Source organism: Pseudoliparis swirei, chromosome 21, assembly GCF_029220125.1.
Source record: "Pseudoliparis swirei isolate HS2019 ecotype Mariana Trench chromosome 21, NWPU_hadal_v1, whole genome shotgun sequence".
Taxonomy (NCBI): Eukaryota; Metazoa; Chordata; class Actinopteri; order Perciformes; family Liparidae; genus Pseudoliparis; species Pseudoliparis swirei.
The window spans coordinates 13,494,307-13,512,722 of record NC_079408.1 but is presented as its reverse complement, the minus strand read 5'-3'; the positions used below and the strand labels follow the sequence as shown (position 1 = coordinate 13,512,722).

General features: G+C 43.2%; 1 protein-coding gene across 3 annotated transcripts; it reads right to left on the bottom strand.

The window, feature by feature from the left end:
• Positions 1 to 3,712: 3,712 nt before the first annotated feature.
• On the bottom strand, positions 3,713 to 18,390 carry si:dkey-183c6.8 (protein O-GlcNAcase). 3 transcript variants are annotated; one of them, XM_056442551.1, is made up of 17 exons: positions 18,262 to 18,390; positions 16,135 to 16,186; positions 15,168 to 15,265; positions 14,811 to 14,941; positions 14,547 to 14,718; positions 14,350 to 14,448; positions 12,833 to 13,102; positions 11,634 to 11,720; positions 10,843 to 11,312; positions 10,577 to 10,751; positions 9,893 to 9,949; positions 9,457 to 9,542; positions 9,202 to 9,306; positions 7,765 to 7,856; positions 7,503 to 7,692; positions 6,253 to 6,412; positions 3,713 to 5,547 (listed from the first exon to the last, which is right to left on the bottom strand). In XM_056442551.1, the coding sequence occupies exons 1-17, from the start codon at positions 18,302 to 18,304 to the stop codon at positions 5,411 to 5,413; spliced, it is 2,424 nt and encodes an 807-aa protein (XP_056298526.1). In that variant the 5' UTR covers positions 18,305 to 18,390; the 3' UTR covers positions 3,713 to 5,410. The 3 variants fall into 3 exon arrangements, with proteins under 3 accessions (XP_056298526.1, XP_056298527.1, XP_056298528.1); XM_056442552.1 differs by lacking the exon at positions 18,262 to 18,390 and adding an exon at positions 18,118 to 18,203; XM_056442553.1 differs by lacking the exon at positions 3,713 to 5,547 and having other exon boundaries at positions 6,336 to 6,412; positions 7,495 to 7,692.
• Between the last annotated feature and the right edge of the window lie 26 nt (positions 18,391 to 18,416).

The following is an 18,416-nucleotide window of genomic DNA, read 5'->3' as shown; positions in this document are numbered from 1 at the left end:
CGCTGGTCCTGACTACTGGGTGAGTCAGTGTAGATTAGAAATCCATATTCTGTATTTTAAGTGTCGAGGAGACCGCTTAAATAAACAGAACCACTGGTCCTGACTACGGAGTGAGTCAGTGTAGTAGCGAAAACCACTGTACACCGAGTGTTGAGGAGTCCACTCAGTACATGGTCCTGTCGTCTGTGTTAAAAGAGGCAGTGTGGTGATGAATTAGGGTAAGTCCGTGTTAAAACGTTGATAATTCCGTTTAATGCCGCTGGATGTAGTCACCTAGTGATAGGGGAAATTAGAGAATACAGTTCATCTAGTGTGTATTCTGCGAGATGCGATGGACACAGGGAGAGATTTTTTGTTTTCAATAAACTGTGTGGGGGGTTTCCTGTAGCTCGTGGCGATTTTAACGAGACCTGAACACCGAGTGTATCGGGACACGTAAGTGCCCTGAGAATTCCTCGGAAGAAGGTTCTCGGCCAGACTACGTCTCTGTGGGGCATTGAAGAGGGGTAAAACGGGAAATTCATTGACAAGGGTACTAAGAAGTGAAGGAGAAATAAAACAATATTTGTGAACTGGTGTTATCAAATCCGAGCGGACGAGCGCTGTATCCTTATGATACAGTAGAAGCTTCTCGCCCGAGTTCATAGTATTGGTTATTGCAACTTTTCTCCTGGCTTCAAAGGATACATGTAAAAATCACATTTCTGCGTGTTTGGAAAGCTGCTGCAGAGAGGATCATTCTGTGTATGTGTGTGTGTGACTTGCTGTGACCTTGGGGTGCTCACACTCCTTCTCTCGGGAAAAAGGGAAAAACGATTTTTTAACAAACAACATATTGATACATATATGACGGTAAAACCAACATAATTGATAAAGTATATAGAGTTTAAAATCTTGAGCTCAAGTAGTAGGTACATAAAAAGATATTCTGCAATATAAGTAACGCATGATAAAGATTAGAGAGTGTGTGAGAAAAGCTCCTGTTATGTTGAAGCTGTGAAACGTGTGTTTTTCTTTAAATCCCAGCTGTGCTTGATGAACTGCGTGCTTATTGAAATGAAGTTGTCGTGAGTTATGGCCATTAACTCACGTTCACCCTGACTTGTGTATGTTGCTTTAACGTGTTCTAGCTTGGTAGATAAATAACTGAATATATGACTTTAGGGGACCCAGATTAGTGACCTGGTTTAAGATAAAGACTAAAGACGTTTCACAGACCCCTGACGAGGGTCTGCGGCGGTTTGGCGGTTGACAACAAGAGGCCTCATAAACAACAGGTGTGCAGACGACCTTTTGTCTTAAGACTGTCTGTGATTGGAGAAACTAAACGTTGTTGTCAACAGTTAAATAAGCCTCTACCCATAGTTTAGAAATAGCTTATAAAATAAACGGGGACCGATTGATTAGAATTGTATCATATAGAAGACAGAACTGTGTCACAAGCTGCAGACAGGAACCTTGGGGAAGCCAAGAGAGTGTGTGTGAGTGTGTGTGTGCGCCCGAGCTGATAGCTGATAAGACAGGAGCGAAGGGACAGATAGCATTAAGGCACGAGGGCTAGCCTTCAGCTAACCCTCGTGGACAGGAAGGACGAGGCAGGACATAGAGAAAGATCAGACTAGAGTGCCTCAAGGTACAGGATAGAAGGGAGACACAGTGGTCAGGGGTGGTACTGCACCCACAATACGAGATAGGGCCTAGACCAGGGCTATTCAACTTCAGTAGCAAGTGGGCTAGTGAGAGTCGCGCGCGAGCCGAGAAGGATTGTTGACGGGGGGTTGGTTGAGGCAACAGTGAAACTCGATGGCTCTGGGTTAGATGTCTCAATGTATAAAAGAGGCGTGTCCGTCAGTTTTATTTTTTCTTACCAAGCTATAGTGATTTGCAGGCAGAGTTAAACTCAAACGGGCCGCATCCAGCCCGCGGGCCGCTAGTTGAATAGGCCTGGCCTAGACGAAGGGAGACTCATACCCCAGTGGGCAGATAGGCTACTGCAGGGAATTAACCCATGGACACCATCGTGTTGCCAAAGTTAGGTATATAAAATAAAGATTAATGTACACACATACTTCATTAACCAACCAAGGCCATAAAATGGAAGAGAGTAGGTGAGAAAGCATTAGACAAAATAAATAGAGCAGTTACGTGCAGAAAAAGCTAGAAAAATTGAAAATAATGAAGATGCATGCTCCAACTAAAAACTGAAAAAGTGCTCAGCTGCACACTCTGCTGCGCGCCCCCACAAAAGCGCTGCCTTCACAGGACGGAGAGCGGCCCCTCCCCTACCCACTTCGCTGCGCGCGCCGCACTCACAAGTCAGAGAGCAGCCCCGCCTCCACCCAAACTTGAGCTCTCCACCGTGCGCGTTGTCACTGTGCGCACCACCGTTACATGACAGGAGAGCCAGAACAGTGACTGAAGACATCGTTTGACGATAATTATTAATTGGGAGAGTGCAGGACCATATGTTTATTTTTATTTTTTTACAACATTTTTTTAGGGATATGAATTGTTCGTTAAAAGATATATTTTTATGATCATTTTTTCCTTACTCTCTCTTAATGATTTGACCCTTTTCAATCATAACTGCAGTTTTTGTTCAGCCACAAGGCACCTCCCTAAGCAGTTAAGATATGGAGACAACAAAGATAATGGTTGATGTTTCTAAGCTAATGACGATGCCACCACTGGATGGTGAGGGAGGAGCAGCCTATTTAGGTAGAATCAGAGAGTTGTGGAACAACAAACTAGGGGAAGATTTTCTTGAGGATAGCATGACTGAACTGTTATTCCGGATGTCAATTGAATCATATGTGACTGTGACCATAAAGACTGAGCTGAAAGGGACAGTAGGACTAATGGACATGAACTTCTATAACTGGGAAGATCAGGTCAGACGCCATATAGATAAAAATAAACAGAGCAGGGAAAAGATGAACCTGACCAAAGCAGAAGCAAAGCAAATGTCACAAACCTCGGTGCAGCAGACAGCAGCAAAACCACCTGGACTTTACGTCCCGTATAATCCGTATCCAGCCCCTCCTCCAAATCCATAAGCACTGATCTATCAACAGCCACAGGAAGCCACGTTTGCACCGCTTCAAGCTTAGTTCCCTCATACCTTATGTCTGCAACAGGCGGGTCAGCAGCCCATAAATGGGTCCCCACAACAGAGAGATAATATGCATAAAAGAAGCCCGTTCAGGAGTAAGAGGGGTAACAACTGGGGCAACGGAGGCTTTAGACGAGTATTAATAACTGTTTTAATTATAGTCAGGCTGGAAATTAGGCTAATTTTTGTCCTTATCCACCACAGGGTTAGCAGTCTCAGTCAGGACCGCTTCAGTGCTCCCATAATGTCTACCGCGCCATAACAAGCACCCAACACATAGCCACAGCCACAAGGCAACAGTGATCCACGGCACCAGGCCCGGACCAGAGACACAACATTAGGGGTGCCCAGATCCAACAGCTGACAGCGAACTGTATCCACTGAACAGAAATGTGCCACACCCACTAGTCACCCAATGATTCAACTGGAGACTAAAGAGACACTGAACAGGAAGCAAAGGGTCCGGTGGGACAGAGTAGATGATGATGACATCACACCTCTGCATGACAACAGCCAGCAGTGGAGACTTACACATACTCGTACACACACACACACACACACTCTACACCTCATTCTCACATGAACAAAAGACTACTAATATTAAACATACAAATATTAAAACGTATTATTTATTTTTGTCATACAGGTGAAGTAACATTCTTTCACAAACAATAATGTCCTCTAAAATGTTGCTTTACGTCATGCATTTCTATCTCGGTGCTTTCAGGATGTCTTTGATTTTTAGTTCTGGGACTAAATATTCTTTATTTTCTTTATCACAAACTACCTCACAGACGATGGTGATGAGATTGGAATCGTGATGAAACGTACGAAAGTGACTCTCAGTCCGTGATTGATCGAGCATAAAAAAAAAAAAAAATAGAAGTAGAAATATAAATACGTGCACAAACGGTACTTGTGTCTTTTAAGCTGCGTTACAAAAACAATGAACATTCATAGTTCTACGTACTTTCAGTTAAAGATTTGATTGTGAGTGCCTTTGTGCTTCTTTTAGCATGACTGTGTGTGTGTGTGTGTTAATGGTTCAGAATAAAGGCAGAAATAATGACATTAGCGGGAAGTATCTATTCAATCCAGTTGAATCCAGGGTAAACAGATAAGTGTGTGAGTGTGTGTGTGTGTGTGTGTGTCTGTGTACCTAATGTATCTGCATGATGGTTTTCATGCACAATCTTGATGAATATTTCATTTTTCGTTTGTTTTTCTGAGGAATCTCAGCATGCATGGACTCACATCTTCTTGTGCTCTCCTTATAGCTATAATGACGAGTCCAATAAAAAAAATCTTCAATAACGTCGCTAATGTTCGAGTATTCCATTGAAATAATAAACGTGTGTTTGTGTTGACGTCAGTATACATGTAATCCTACTGTGTGAACGCTTCATGTTTCACAATGTGTTGTTCTTCATGCATGTAAACAATCATCTAAACTAATCAGGTGTAAACTGTGACGCCGTGCCTGCGTCCAGCCGGCTGCTAGCAGACCACCAGCAGGACAAGAGCTGGGAAACAACGGCCGGACTTTTAAGAGAAAGAGTATCGTTAATGAACGAAGCAAAGGAAGCAGAGCATCAGATTGAGTGGCAGCCAGGTTGTCTACGGGAGGAGATTACGCTATGTCGATTTAAAGGAATAGGTAGATATTTGGTGGAATTAAGTTGACGTACTTATGGTAAATATGAAACGACAAAATGTGGGCCGGGAAACTGAAACAACGAGCTGAAAGACGTTAAAATGCAGCCGAGAGGATTTGCAGTTTCACTTATTTGAAGTGTGACGCATCAGATATGCAAAAGAGAAACAGCATGTGTAAGAAAATGGAGGCAAAGGAGGGGGGGGGGGGGCTACAGGCCAATATTTAGAAAACACAAATAATGGATGTTATAGATTAAAGCTGTTTCAATAAAACATGGCTGCCCTGATCTCCTGCTCTGCTCACATCTCAACCTTCTGCTGTTGGCTTTAATTGTAATGTGACTCTTGTCGCCAGGGGGGTTGAATCTGACAAAGCTTTCAAATCAAAGCTTATTTTATCGTTTGTGAAATCCTTTAGAAAGAAAGCTCAGGGTGCATTTTCATTACTGCTGCCACGCAGATTCAGAGGAATGTTCCTTTAAAAGATAAAACAAATAAAAAGGGTTTCCCTCTAGAAGGAGAAAAAGCAGATCCTGTGTCTCTGTGCTGTACTGGACTATTGTGAACATCTTTACGGTTGTGCAAGTGCCTCTGTGTATCTGCTGTTTGGGTGCAAGTGTCTGGTGGTGTGTGTGTGTGTTTTCAGAGTAGCCTCCCCAGCACCACTCCCTCTCTGCTCCTGGCTTCTCCTCTGAGGATCTCCAGGAAGCCCAGTTTGGTTAAGAACTCCATCCTCTGCCGGTCCGTAGGCTGCACCTCGCAGAACACACCCTGGGACCCTATAACAAGAAATGGCATACAAGACTAAATGCACAAACAAAATACTCTTGGACGAGAAGGTAAAGGCAGAGGTCGAGAAAAAAAAGAAATGCATCACAGAGAACCTGTTCGTCTGAGGAAGGAACATCTTAACTTTCAGGACTCACATCAGCACCCCAGCAGGCACATGAATAATTTAAAACAACTGAATGTAATGGTGGAAAGCATCTACAGGCAGCTTGACTTCTGCTTGCATACATATGAAGTGGTGTTATGACAATAATCCTAATCATTGTACATTTATTCATAGCTAACTTTCAATGCCTTATATCATCAGGAGTCCTTTATTCTCATTTTGCAGAGTCTTCAGTGATTCGTCTGATGTACTTTCCCGTATGAGATGCTCACAAAACATATATTATATATATATATCTATATATATATATATAATAAAAAATAAAAATAATAAAAATATAATAATATATATATATACAGTATATTTATAGATATATATATATATTAAATAAAAACTCTAAATAATATATGTATATATATATATATATATAGTTTATATTTTTTGCTCTTCTGTTTAGCTTACAGCCGGCGGGCAGAAATGCTAATATTGAACTCGAGTCCCCCAGAGAAGGTTTGGCATGCTACACAGAGTTATGTAAATATGCTACTCAATATTTCATGATGATTTACTGTCACTTCCATTGTCTTACCGTTGGCCTTGAGTGCAGTGAGGAGGGCGGTGAGCAGCGTGCGGCTGACGCTGACGTCCACCAGCTCCGGCAGGGCGTCCAGTCGCAGCTGAGAGGGGAAGTGGTACAGGAGAGAGTCCGGGTACTCTCCCTGGTCCTCCTCCATCAGCTTGATCATGTCCTACACAGAGGAATGTGTGTGATGATGGGTAAAGTCCTGGGAGTTAACTACTTGGCGTTGCGTATTCCATTGATGCTGTAGTTCTCAACATCTGCCAATAGATGCCATACTTGACTGCCCCTTAAAGGACGTTACTCAGCAACCCGAGCACAGTGATCATTATACATTTATTCATCGCTAATTTGTAATGCCTTATATCATCAGCAGTCTTTTATTCTTATTTTGCAGACAGTCTTCTGTGAGTCATCTGATGTACTTTCCCGTCTGAGATGCTGACAAAACATATATTTTATTATTTAGATTTTGTATTTAATATATATATATATATATATATTACATAAAAAAATCTAAATAATACATATATACAGTATATATATATATTTATTGTTTAGATGTTTTATTTAATATACTGTATATATGAAATCTAAATAAATATATATATATATACATATATATATTTATTATTTTGAATTTTTATTGAATATATGTATATATATATTAAATATATTTTTTAAATTATATATATATATATATACATAGACATATATATACATATACATACATATACATATATATAGTCAGCGAGACAAGGAAAAAAAGTCTCAGGAACAAAAATGTCACCGTTCCCATGGCTGATGAAGCAGGAACAGATGCCCTGCAAACACCTCGACCTACATACACCTGTGGCTGCAGTGTGAATGATGTCACTATATATACTGTATGCACCATGACGCACAGAGTAGACAGATGGGTCCTCCACAGATGTCCGGGGCGGACATGGCGGGTGGTGTTGCTCACCACCGGATCTGTTTGGCTTCTTGCTTGTCTGTTGTTACCTCCCTTTTTCAACAAATACACTGAAGTTATGTAAGTGCCCTACATTCAAATACATAGAGTCTAATCTGTGTGTGTGTGTGTACATGCACAATTTTCTTTTTCTTTACTTGTGTCGGAGCATTTGTGTGCATGCTTTCGCCTGTGTGTTTATAACTCTGTGTGTGTGTGTGTGTGTGTTTCTGCCTGTTACACTCCTGTGCCCTTCAGAATGCCAGAAGAGTTATCGTAATATATGTTTTAATTACATTTTCACCTGTGTGTTAGGGTGTGTGTTGCCCCCCTTCACTTGGTATTTGTCCCTCATGGCCGGCATCCAGCAGGTCTGGCACCGCTTGGCGAAGGAGCGGACGTCCACGATGCCCAACACACAGCCGCACAAACCCAGCTCGTCCTCCAGGATGAAACAGTACTCGGGGCACAACGCCAGGCATGGCCCAAAACATCTGTGAAAATAAAAAATAAATAAATATATATCAAGGATGTGTTTTGCGTCTCTCTCTCTCTCAAACACACACCTGTCTCCTACGACATCTGGGTGAGCAACACTGGATTCTTGGCCACCCTGAGTCCTCAGGTGGAGTTGGCGTACCATCCGATACAACTCCAACTACAAACACACACACACACACGCAATAACAACATTAAAAAAAGATTGCCGTTCTGAGAGATGACACAATAGTGTGTAAATCTTCCGGTGCTTTCAAAACTCTACATTACATGTGCAACATTTCCATCACTGAGTGTATACCTGGTTTATTTCCTTTTTTTCTGAAGTGCTTAATATCCCCTGACTTTCCCCATCTTGAACACACACCTCATTGACGTACGTGATGCTGGCGTGAAGTGTGCAACATGAATCAGGCATGAAAACGGGTCAGGGGTGAAAAAGGTGAGCGCGCATCGATGTTGGACGTTGTATGATAATCTATAGGTCCTCCATTCTGACACCAAGTCAGTGATCGGGCCCTATAATAATAGTAATATTGTGTATAATATGGTCATTCATGAACCAACTTACTTTTTTTGTTGTTGGCGTGAACAAGTCTTTAAATCTTGTGCTCTGCTGAGCCATGAGTCTGTTCCTCGAGTCTGTTCTGCCTTTACCTGGTTGTCACGATCTTCTATACCATACCTGCCATAAATATCATGATACTGATACAATACCATAAAAACGATACTGGTATATTGATCTATAATAGTAATAAATAAAATATCTGTATGGTTCACTTTTTACCAACTTTTTCAACACTTAACAAATGGCAGTATTATTAGTATTAGCCTACAAGATATTAATGAAACTACATGGAGCCATGATAGCATTGATTATACACTGAGGCCGTTAGTCTGTATCTGACCAGAGGATACAGAGTTCATCAGGATGAGCAGCTGTAGAGTTACAGAAATTTACAGACTGAACTTAAATATTTCACTTCTGGCATTTTTTAATTTTTATTTTTAAAGCCGAAAATTCCGCCACTTAACGCACTCGGTGAGCGCTGCGCAGTGTGCGCAGACAGCTTGACACGGAGCAGCGCGTGCGCTCTGATCCCGCGCTCTTTTAATGAAGTATCATACTAAAAATATGCTAAATCACATCGCTCTTAACGTACGGGTACTTTGTTAGTATCGCTACACCGTGCAGCGTGACAGCAGCAGATGTAGCGGGCTAACATTCAAGCTAACCTAAACCACCAAACGCTGAAGACATCTTGACGCTGATTGGCCGAGACGCGACACGCCCCATCAAAGATGTTTTATTGCGAAGAGCACCACTCCACATTTTCTCCGTGTCCCACTCCAATCTCAGAAACGCCGGCCGGCCAATTGACCCCCCCCCAAACAAAAACTCTTCGGATCTACACGATTCACGTAAGTCACCTATTTTGGTTTCAAAACGGCGAATTTCGCCGAAAGGTGAGGGATTCTCATGCCTGATGAATGTGAAGGTGTACCTTGTCCTTGGTGTGGTAGGGCCTGACGTTATAAAGACGAGAGGTGGGGAAGAGAGGAGGAGGATGAGTGAAGAGTTCATTGCTGCTGCCGATTGGGAGAAGCATCTACACACACACACACACACACACACACACACACACAAACACAAACAAACACAGACGTCATGATCATTTAAGAATAAGGACGATAAAAAACAAGAGGATTAATTCTTAAAACCTATGGAAAATGACATGCGGTACAAACACACGCCCTACCTGCACCTCCCCAGACACGCCCCCTTTGAACGCCCACGGTTCTGAGTCCACGCCCAGCAGGTCTGCCCCTGTGGTCTTCCCACACACTACCACAAACCAGAGCCGCGTGTCAGTCGGGTGGCATCACGTGGTGAGGGCCAATAAGAAGCCAGTGCAGATGGTAAATTATTGCACAGGTTTAAATATTCATGCCGGTGTAAAAAAAAGTTCACAGTTTTCCCATCATCTTTTTTTCTTGTTTTCATGTTTCAAATAAATATTTGAAGTGGTGGTTCATCCATCACTGCACCGTTATCTGCTGAGCTTCACTCAGCGAGTACTGAGGAGTAATGATTTGACGTCGGATTAACAGTGGAAACTTTATAAACTGAAGTATATCGTAGATAAGAATGACGTTGTAGATATTTCAGTTAGTTAAACGTTCACGTCTACTTACAGTGGAAACAGTTCCTCCAGGTGCCCATGGCGGAGCTGTCACTCAACACGCGTCCATCTGAGGGAGAGGGCTTAGATTATGTCATCGTATGTCACACACACACACACACATGCTGACACAGACTCGATATATTTACATTATCTTTCTTTCTTTCTTTTTTCTTTTGTTGTCTATCTTATGCATTTTTCATTTTGTGTTTGTAATTTTTTTTCATTTTGTAAATATTATATAGACGGAGGCTTCAAATAAGGCCAGCTGGCTTGTTGTCTCTTCCTGCACTGTGACACTCATTTATCTCTGTTGTTATTTGCATTTTATTGTTTGAATTGTGCAAAATAAATAAATATGGTTAGTGTAACAAAGAATAGAAGAGCGTAGTATATTGTGTACTATAAATAGATTCTACCTGTATAGAGCTTTTCTAGACTTTAAGACTATAATGTATAGCAGAGCAAACTACTGGTATAGTTTAATATCCCATTGTACGGTACAATGGCTCTCAAACCTTTTTCACAATTATTATTGAAGGTAATATAGTATAATTTGAGAAATTATGCATGTTTAAAAATATTTATATATATACTATTGTATGACGATCGTAACCACAGTATGTAGTAGTACAATACAGCCGAGCACATTGCATTCGTCTGTATTCCCTTAGTTCACGTGTCCTCTCATACTCACCCAGCCAGCATATGAAGGCCTTCGCCACCAGAGCCGTGTTCCTCAGGTCCCACACGTAGGGGTAGAGGTCATAGAGCACCGCCCTGTTGGCCCCGCCCACCACGCTGCAGTGGAGCTGAGCGATGTCTTCACACAGGGACAGGACCCTGGAGGAGCGGCTACGCCACTCGTCGATCTGAGGACACACAAGGACAACATCTCTCACGTTTATGAATCGTGCACAAAAGAAAAAAGTCCCCCCTCCAAAAAAAATTCTACACGCCGACCTTTGGAGCCGCCGTCTTCTTGCCGTTAGCGCTGACCAGGTGGCAGTTTGCTTTGAGCCAGGTCAGGTCCTGCAGCAGTTTCTGGGCAGACGGGCCATGCTCATGGGGCAGGTAATAAAGCCCGACTAGCAGACGCACCTGGGACTCACTGAGCAGGCCCTTCCCCCCACCGAGCCCCCACCCCTGGGCTTTCGGCCCCCTGCCTCCCACAGAGGGTGCGCCAGGCATGGATCCTTGAGTTTGGGGGTTGGGTTGACTTGTCTGGTTTGACCTCTTCCTCTCCCCCTCTCGTCCCTCCGTCTCCCCCTTGGCCGGCGACGCCGGAGGTGAGCTGGAGTTCAGGGGGAACACGGGCAGCTTGGCCACCGCGGGCGGTCCGCGGAGGGCGGGAGGGCCGTCGGGCCGGTCGGGGGTTTTGCAGCGCGTCGTTGGAGCGGAGGAGCGCTGCTCTGATCGCGTGCTCTGCCGTCCTGGAAACAAAGAAAAAAGTGATGTTATGTTGTTAATTACAAATGTTACTTTGGCAATTCAATTCAGTTTATTAAGAATTTGCCTCAGTGGGCTTTACAATCTGTTCACATACAACATCCCTGACCTTTGACCTCACATCGGATCAGGTAAAAACTCCCAAAAAATAGAAGAAAAACTTCAAAAAGTGAAGAAACCTTCAGGAGAGCAACCATCACAATTTCAGTGTGTGGTCAACAGCACTGAAATAATGCAGTTAGGCTATAAAATGGGCTATAACAGGTAAATTATATGAGACACAGCACCAAATCACAGTGTTGTACCTGCTTGTAGTGGTTGATTGAGTTCCTCCATCCAATCATGTAACGCAGCAGACAGAGCTCTATCCGGACAGTACTCACACTCCTCATCTAGAGCATAAATATCATAATGTTATCATATATCAGGACAAAGACCTCCCGCCACACCAAAAGTTTGTTCCCGTCGGCAGTCAGGCTCATCAATGGAGCCCGGGTCCCCCACTGACTGACTCTGTCACCCCCAGGACTACCTCCTCTTCTTCCTCCTTCCTCTCTCCTCCTTCTTCCCCCTCCTTCCTCTTCCTTCTCCTCCTCCTCCTTCTTCTTCTTCTTCTTCCTCCTCCCTCCTCCTTCTTCTTCCCTCCTGGAGGCCTCCTCCACACACATGCCACTTTAACATGCACTTTAACTTAAACACACGTCACATGTAACATACACTTTCAACTTAAACACACGTCACTTGAAACACACACCTAAACACTTTAACGTTATTTGTTGTCCGAGCACTTTATCTTTATTTTTATCTATCTTTATCTTATCTTATACTTAAGTTCACTGTTGCTGTCGCGTTGATTGTTGTTTGTCATGTCTAAATGTTGCACCTTCCGCCAAAAAATATTCCTCGTTTGTGTAAACATTCCTGGCAATAAAACGGTTTCTGATTCTGATTCTGATTCTGATTATATATTTATTAAATTACTCATATTCACACGGTGGAGAAAAGCACTTTTGAATTCCAAATGTGAATTAAATGTCTATTACGCTGATGCAAGGGCTGCTTCAGCTCCACTATCATAGAGAACACGAGGTTTCACAGTATACTTCAAATATATAACATCAGGAACATGTGCACTTTGTGGGGAAATGTATCTAAAAGCTGTGATCTCATCACACTTCTGTAAATAGATCCCGTTAATGTGAGAGTAGATGAGGAGTGATAGAATTGGATAATCGTGTATGACTAAAGCTCCTTATTTAGTAACTCCGTTGAACAACAAGTTCATTTATTTGTTGTGTAATATCAGAATAAATAGCGTTAGTTGCCGAGCAACGCGGGCTCGTTATGCCATTTTCCAGGAAGCAACGGGCCTAATGTGCATGGCTCTGATCTGGCAGAGACAATATTAGTTTATTAACTTTGGACATCTCCCGTTTCATCACAGCTCCTCCCTCCTCCCTCATTGAGGCTTTTGCCTTGTTGCCCCAGCGCTCCATCCTCTCACCTTTCCTCTCCTCGTTTCCAGCTCTGTACCAGCTGCCCAGCGAATGCAGGGGGATGTAGTTGGCTTCAAACTCGCAGTTGGGGTTGAGCAAGAGGCCTCGCAGGTGGCTCCTCAGCTGAGGCTCTCGGCCCTTGAAAGGCCCCAAGAAGAGACGCCTGGAGTCGTAGTCGTTAGCGTGCAGGTTGTCCCAGATGAGCGGCGGGCGCCGGAGGACGGACTCCACCTCGGCCAGGCAGTCGACGGACAGCTTCCTGGAGATGACCTTACTGCCTGTGGGCCGAGGGAACGGGTTCAAAAAAGGTCAAAGTAGAAGCCGAAAAAGTTAAGAAACACACATCCGAAGAAGCTGGCGCAGTGGGACAGAGAGACTGGGAATACTGGGACCAGAGAGGCCGAGTGGACTGGTATCTTTTATTGCATCACATTTCATTTAGCTACAGTACATTACATTACAGTCACACACCGTAGACACAGCTACAGGGAGCAATTCAGGGTTAAGTGTCTTGCTCAAGGACTCATCATCTAAGGCGATTGAAAGACAGACCTGCAAACCAGTAACCAGTAACCAGGAACCACTGACTCACAGTCGCCCGCTCATTTTTTAATGACAATAAACGAGTCGAGCAGCTGAACCAGGATGACGAGGTCTTTTTTTCTGAATCTCAGGACTCACAGAATGACGCTCAGACATGTGAGTAAGACAAACTCACTGAACTCTCTCCAAATAAGAGCGTCAACGGCTTCGTTGCCAAGCAACATACCGTCATATGTGTGTGCGTGCGTGTGTGTGTGTGTGTGTGTGTAAAAGCTGTGATGTCTCTCGTTTGCTGTACTTTGAGTGTTTGTGGCGGCAGCTCCTGGGTCATTTATTATACTTTTACACTGCTGTTGATTCTATAACCACAGTCTGGTTATTTGAATAATGTGGCTCCATAATGTTTGTTGCAGCCACAAATGTTTGTTGTTCATTTCTGTTTTAGTAGTTTTGTCTTTTGTCTTTTGTTTGGGACTCATTTTAGTGAGTCTACACTGAGACTTGTGGTTGTCGAGGTTATGTATTATTCATAACCAGTTGTATGCACAGGCTGCCGAGTGCCTTCTGTGTAAATAGGATTGTTGGTCTGGACCAATGGGGCTCATGTTGATCTTTCTAGCTTCACCGAGCTCACAAAACAAGCAACAACATCCCATCAGAACAACTAGTAGAGAGTAGATGACAAGTGTGTGTGTGTGTGTGTGTGTGTGTGTGTGTGTGTTTCTACTAAAGTTCCATGTGCATCGAAATGGTTTATTGCACTTAAGCCTAATTGCACTTTTATTAGCCAAAAGGTTGCAGGTCAACTAATAAGAGCTCAAAAAAACGTCTCTAATTTATGTCTGCAGGAATATAGCCACACTATACAGTGTACAAGATAATTCAGTTGAAGTTATTGATTTCTGAGAGTAATCATTGTTTAAATCCTGTAATTCATCAACAGCAGGTTTCCCATTCATGCCGACGTGTGCATGTGTCTCACCCGTCCATATCACTGTGATGTTGGGTAGCAGGTCCTCTCCGATTGTCTGCAGGTAGGGAGACTTTGACACACTGGGAGAACACAGAGAACCACAGTACTCTACAGGGAGAGAGAGAGAGACGGAAGTATAAGTCGTCATCAAGGTCAAACGTTCAACACCACAAACATTCAAACCCGACCGCGCTCAGGGCTCCTACCTGTGGGGCAGAATAGGAAGACGGGTGGTTCCCCCAGGAAGCGATAGATGTCATTGGTTACGGTGACCTGAGCGTGGGCGAACGACGAAAAGGCCTCGCTGTCGGCCTGACACATGGAGTGGTCGATGTCGTCGAACAGAATGGCGAATGCCTGGCAACCCAGGTCCGACACCTGGTGGGAGACGAGCGGTTGTGTGTGTGTGTGTGTGTGTGTGTGGGAGACGGCCGACCGTTTGAATCGCGATCACATGCTGCGGCACACACCTGTCTCAGCTTGCGTTTGAGTAGCGTCAGGTCGCATGACGAGGAGAAGACGATGTCCTGACCCGGAGACAGGGCGTAGATGAACCTCTGGCCTTTCGACTGGGCCTCCTTGATAAGAGTACGCAGCTGACCTAAGAGCGGGAGGAGAGGGAATATCGTACGTTTGAGAGTCAAAGGGAGACGGAGTGAGACTCAGTAGCTAGGGGTTCGCCCAAAAAATTCAGAAACTGCCAAATATCAATCAGGTAATTTCATATTTGGGCGAGTGAATATTGAGGTCCAGATCTAGGCTCTAGTTTCCAGTCAGCCGGCAACTTATTTGAACTTGAAATGACTTGGATGCACACATGTTCGTACCCTCCTCTTCATGAGAGTAGACCTCTCTCCACAGCAGCCGGTGCTTCAGGTCGTCCTTCGGGCCGTACAGGTAGGTGTTCAACCCCCAACTCTGCATCCTGCCACAGAAACACAGGAACAGGGGCGGTAAGGGGAGGAAACCTATTACCCACATGGAGGTTTAAGGCATTTCATTGATACATCTGAGACTTAAGAATTATGGAGCCATACGCTTAACTTCATGTACTGTCAGAGACCTAGAGAGAGGGAGGAGAAGCAGAGAGAGGGAGGAGAAGCAGAGAGAGAGGGAGGAGAAGCAGAGAGAGGGAGGAGAAGCAGAGAGAGATGGAGGAGAAGCAGAGAGAGGGAGGAGAAGCAGAGAGAGTGGCAACGGCAGAAGGATGGAAAAGAAAACAAGCAGCAAGAAAAATCCTCCACTGTATTGATCCGTGGATCTCTTCTGTTACGGGAAATGACCTTCTGAATAATAAATAGAGCGTAGTACTAGAAATGAAACAATATCTGCATCACGACTGATTCCAGCTTCGGGGGATGTTTACTACCCTCCATTTATCCGCCTTTACAAGGCAGAGTATGCCCGAGTTTATGGGACCCGTTGTCATCTTACCCGGAGCGTTCTTGGGGAACACGGTGATTATTCGTACCATTAAATGAACAGACTTCAAGAGTCTGGAGCCACAGCTGAGGTCTGGACTTCAAAGAAATGTACCCGTATGTTGTAAACTGATGACGGCACTACATGAAAGATGAAGTGACCGTCGACCTGATGACAGATCATCCTAAAGGGAACATGGATGACTCAGAATGTGCCCTTTGCTGTGGAGTCATTCGACATCAGTGACTTCTCTCCGGTCCGCCTGGTGCGACCGGATTCAGCCCACGGGCGTCGGGTCAGTAGCTCCTGAGCTCCCACACCTCACAAGCAGGTTCACAAGACATATGCACACACACACACACACGCACTTACCACTGGAAGAGAACCTTCCTCTGATCCATAGTCCAAGGCCGCCCATAGAAACCTGTGAAGAAAAACACAAACATGCATATTGCTCTTTATCTTATTTCCCCACACATTGTATATCCAAACAGACATTTGCATTATCACTGAATATGCACCGTGGCATCCCGAAAGCAGATAACGTATGTTTAAAAAAAAAATTGTTAAGCTCTGCAGCAATAAATCACAAAGTGTCCAGTTATCAGCTCGTGGAAACAGCGTCCTGAATGTATAATTGCCCATAAAGCTCTTACAGGGCTCGCTTGGCCACATCCCCTCTGTGTTTGGCAGAGGCATAATTCATCTCCAGCACATTTTCTATTTTTAGAAATGGGAGCATCGCCAGTGTCCCTCTCTCTCCTTTGTGTCTTTGAATAAGTCTGCAATGTGTGTGTGTGTGTGTGTGTGCGTACAGTAAGTGGGCCATAGAGAGACGTAAATCTGAAACACTAACAATGCAGACTGCTTACTCCTGCATGCACGTGCACGTGACTTGTAGTGTGTATGTGGATGGTATCTGTACCAGAGTGCATGTGTGCGAGTCCTGCTCCAAAGCCAGAACTAGATACTAACTCTGTTGGATGCCACCACATTGGACTGAGAACACACAAGTATGAGAGGAATTAGTAATATGGTGTGTGTGTGAGTGAGCCGCATGATCCGTCATACTTTTAATATCATTGCAATATGAATATCCTCAATGAACACATCCCACAGGGCTGTGAAATCAGATTATCTGATCATTATAGAGCATTGTTGTTATAATTTTGATTATTAGAGTGCTGAAATAATATAATTGGAACGTTTTGCAATGATTTTAAGAATCAATATTTGTTGAAGTTTGTTTTATAACACTGTATTGATTAGATATTTGTCTCTCTTTGTAACTTGAAATGTTTTTTTTATCTTTCACTTAATACTTCAACAAATTATTTGAATACTTATCACCCAAAAAATTATGACAGATATACATCAACTTCATTTCCAGCAGTCTATGGAGTTTTGATGAGGTATTTTGGTATACATATATTAATCTATAAATATATATATTAATATATTTATATATATATATTAATATATATATATATTAATATATCTATCTATATATTAATATATAGATATATACATATATATACATCGACTTCATTTTCAGCAGTCTATACAGTTTTGACGGGGTATTTTGGTATATATATATCTATTAATATATAATATATATATTAATATATATATATATATATTGTGGATTCTTTTGATGATTTGGAGATTCATGTGATGCTGAAAGAAATGGTGAACAGATCTGGTTCATCCCCTATTCTTGCTATTCAGGATTCAAGATTCTTGATTGTTGTTATTGTTGTTGTTGACGTCTTCTTTCAGCTTTGTTTACCAAAAAAAATCTATATTAATTTTGTATTTTGTTTGTATGTTGCAACATCATTTCTTCCTATTTTGTGTGTGTGCGAGCGCTTGTGAGGTGAGAGGGTATGTAAAGGGTCAGGTATGTCACCTTCACCACCTTCATTCTTCTGCAGTGATCATTATCAGTTCCTTCATCTTCTCCTTCACCATCATCTGTAATTGTAAACTGCTTTGTCATCGTCATAAATGTTATTACTACACTACTGACCTTTATTTGTCTGATTAAGGCTCTTTCAAATTGTCTCATCCTTATCTTCACCACCACTATCGTGCCACAGCATCTCCATCTTCATCCCTACTGTCACGTCATCCCAACAATATCATCATAGTCTCCAGCCACCATGATAATTACCATCTCAATATCAATATTTCCTCTTTACCTTCACCATTATTGTCTATGTCGTCACACCAGCCCACCGTATTTAATTCCCTTCGTCTGGAGCCTTGGAGTCAGACATTACTGACTCCTTTTCCTGCTGATCTCATATAGACTTTATTACATCCTATCCACGTCAGTGTTCATGCACACATTACCTCTCCGTCGCCTGCAGACGGGGACAAAACAATGCTGAAATGTAGGTCAAACGGTGGTCTATTCAGAAAAATCGTGTCACCTAGGTAAGGGAGAAAATAACATGACCTAACAGGATGTTAATTATGAAGTCATGTCGTTCTTACCTTCCACCACGCCACAAATAAACTGCCTCTTCTTCTCCTCCATCCTGTCCTCCGCCCCGCTGCCTCCCTGCGCTTCCAGTCGGGCCCAAACGAGCGAGGGAGGACACGATGCTCTGCCCGTGTGTGAGCTTAAACACCGGGGATATTCTTCATGC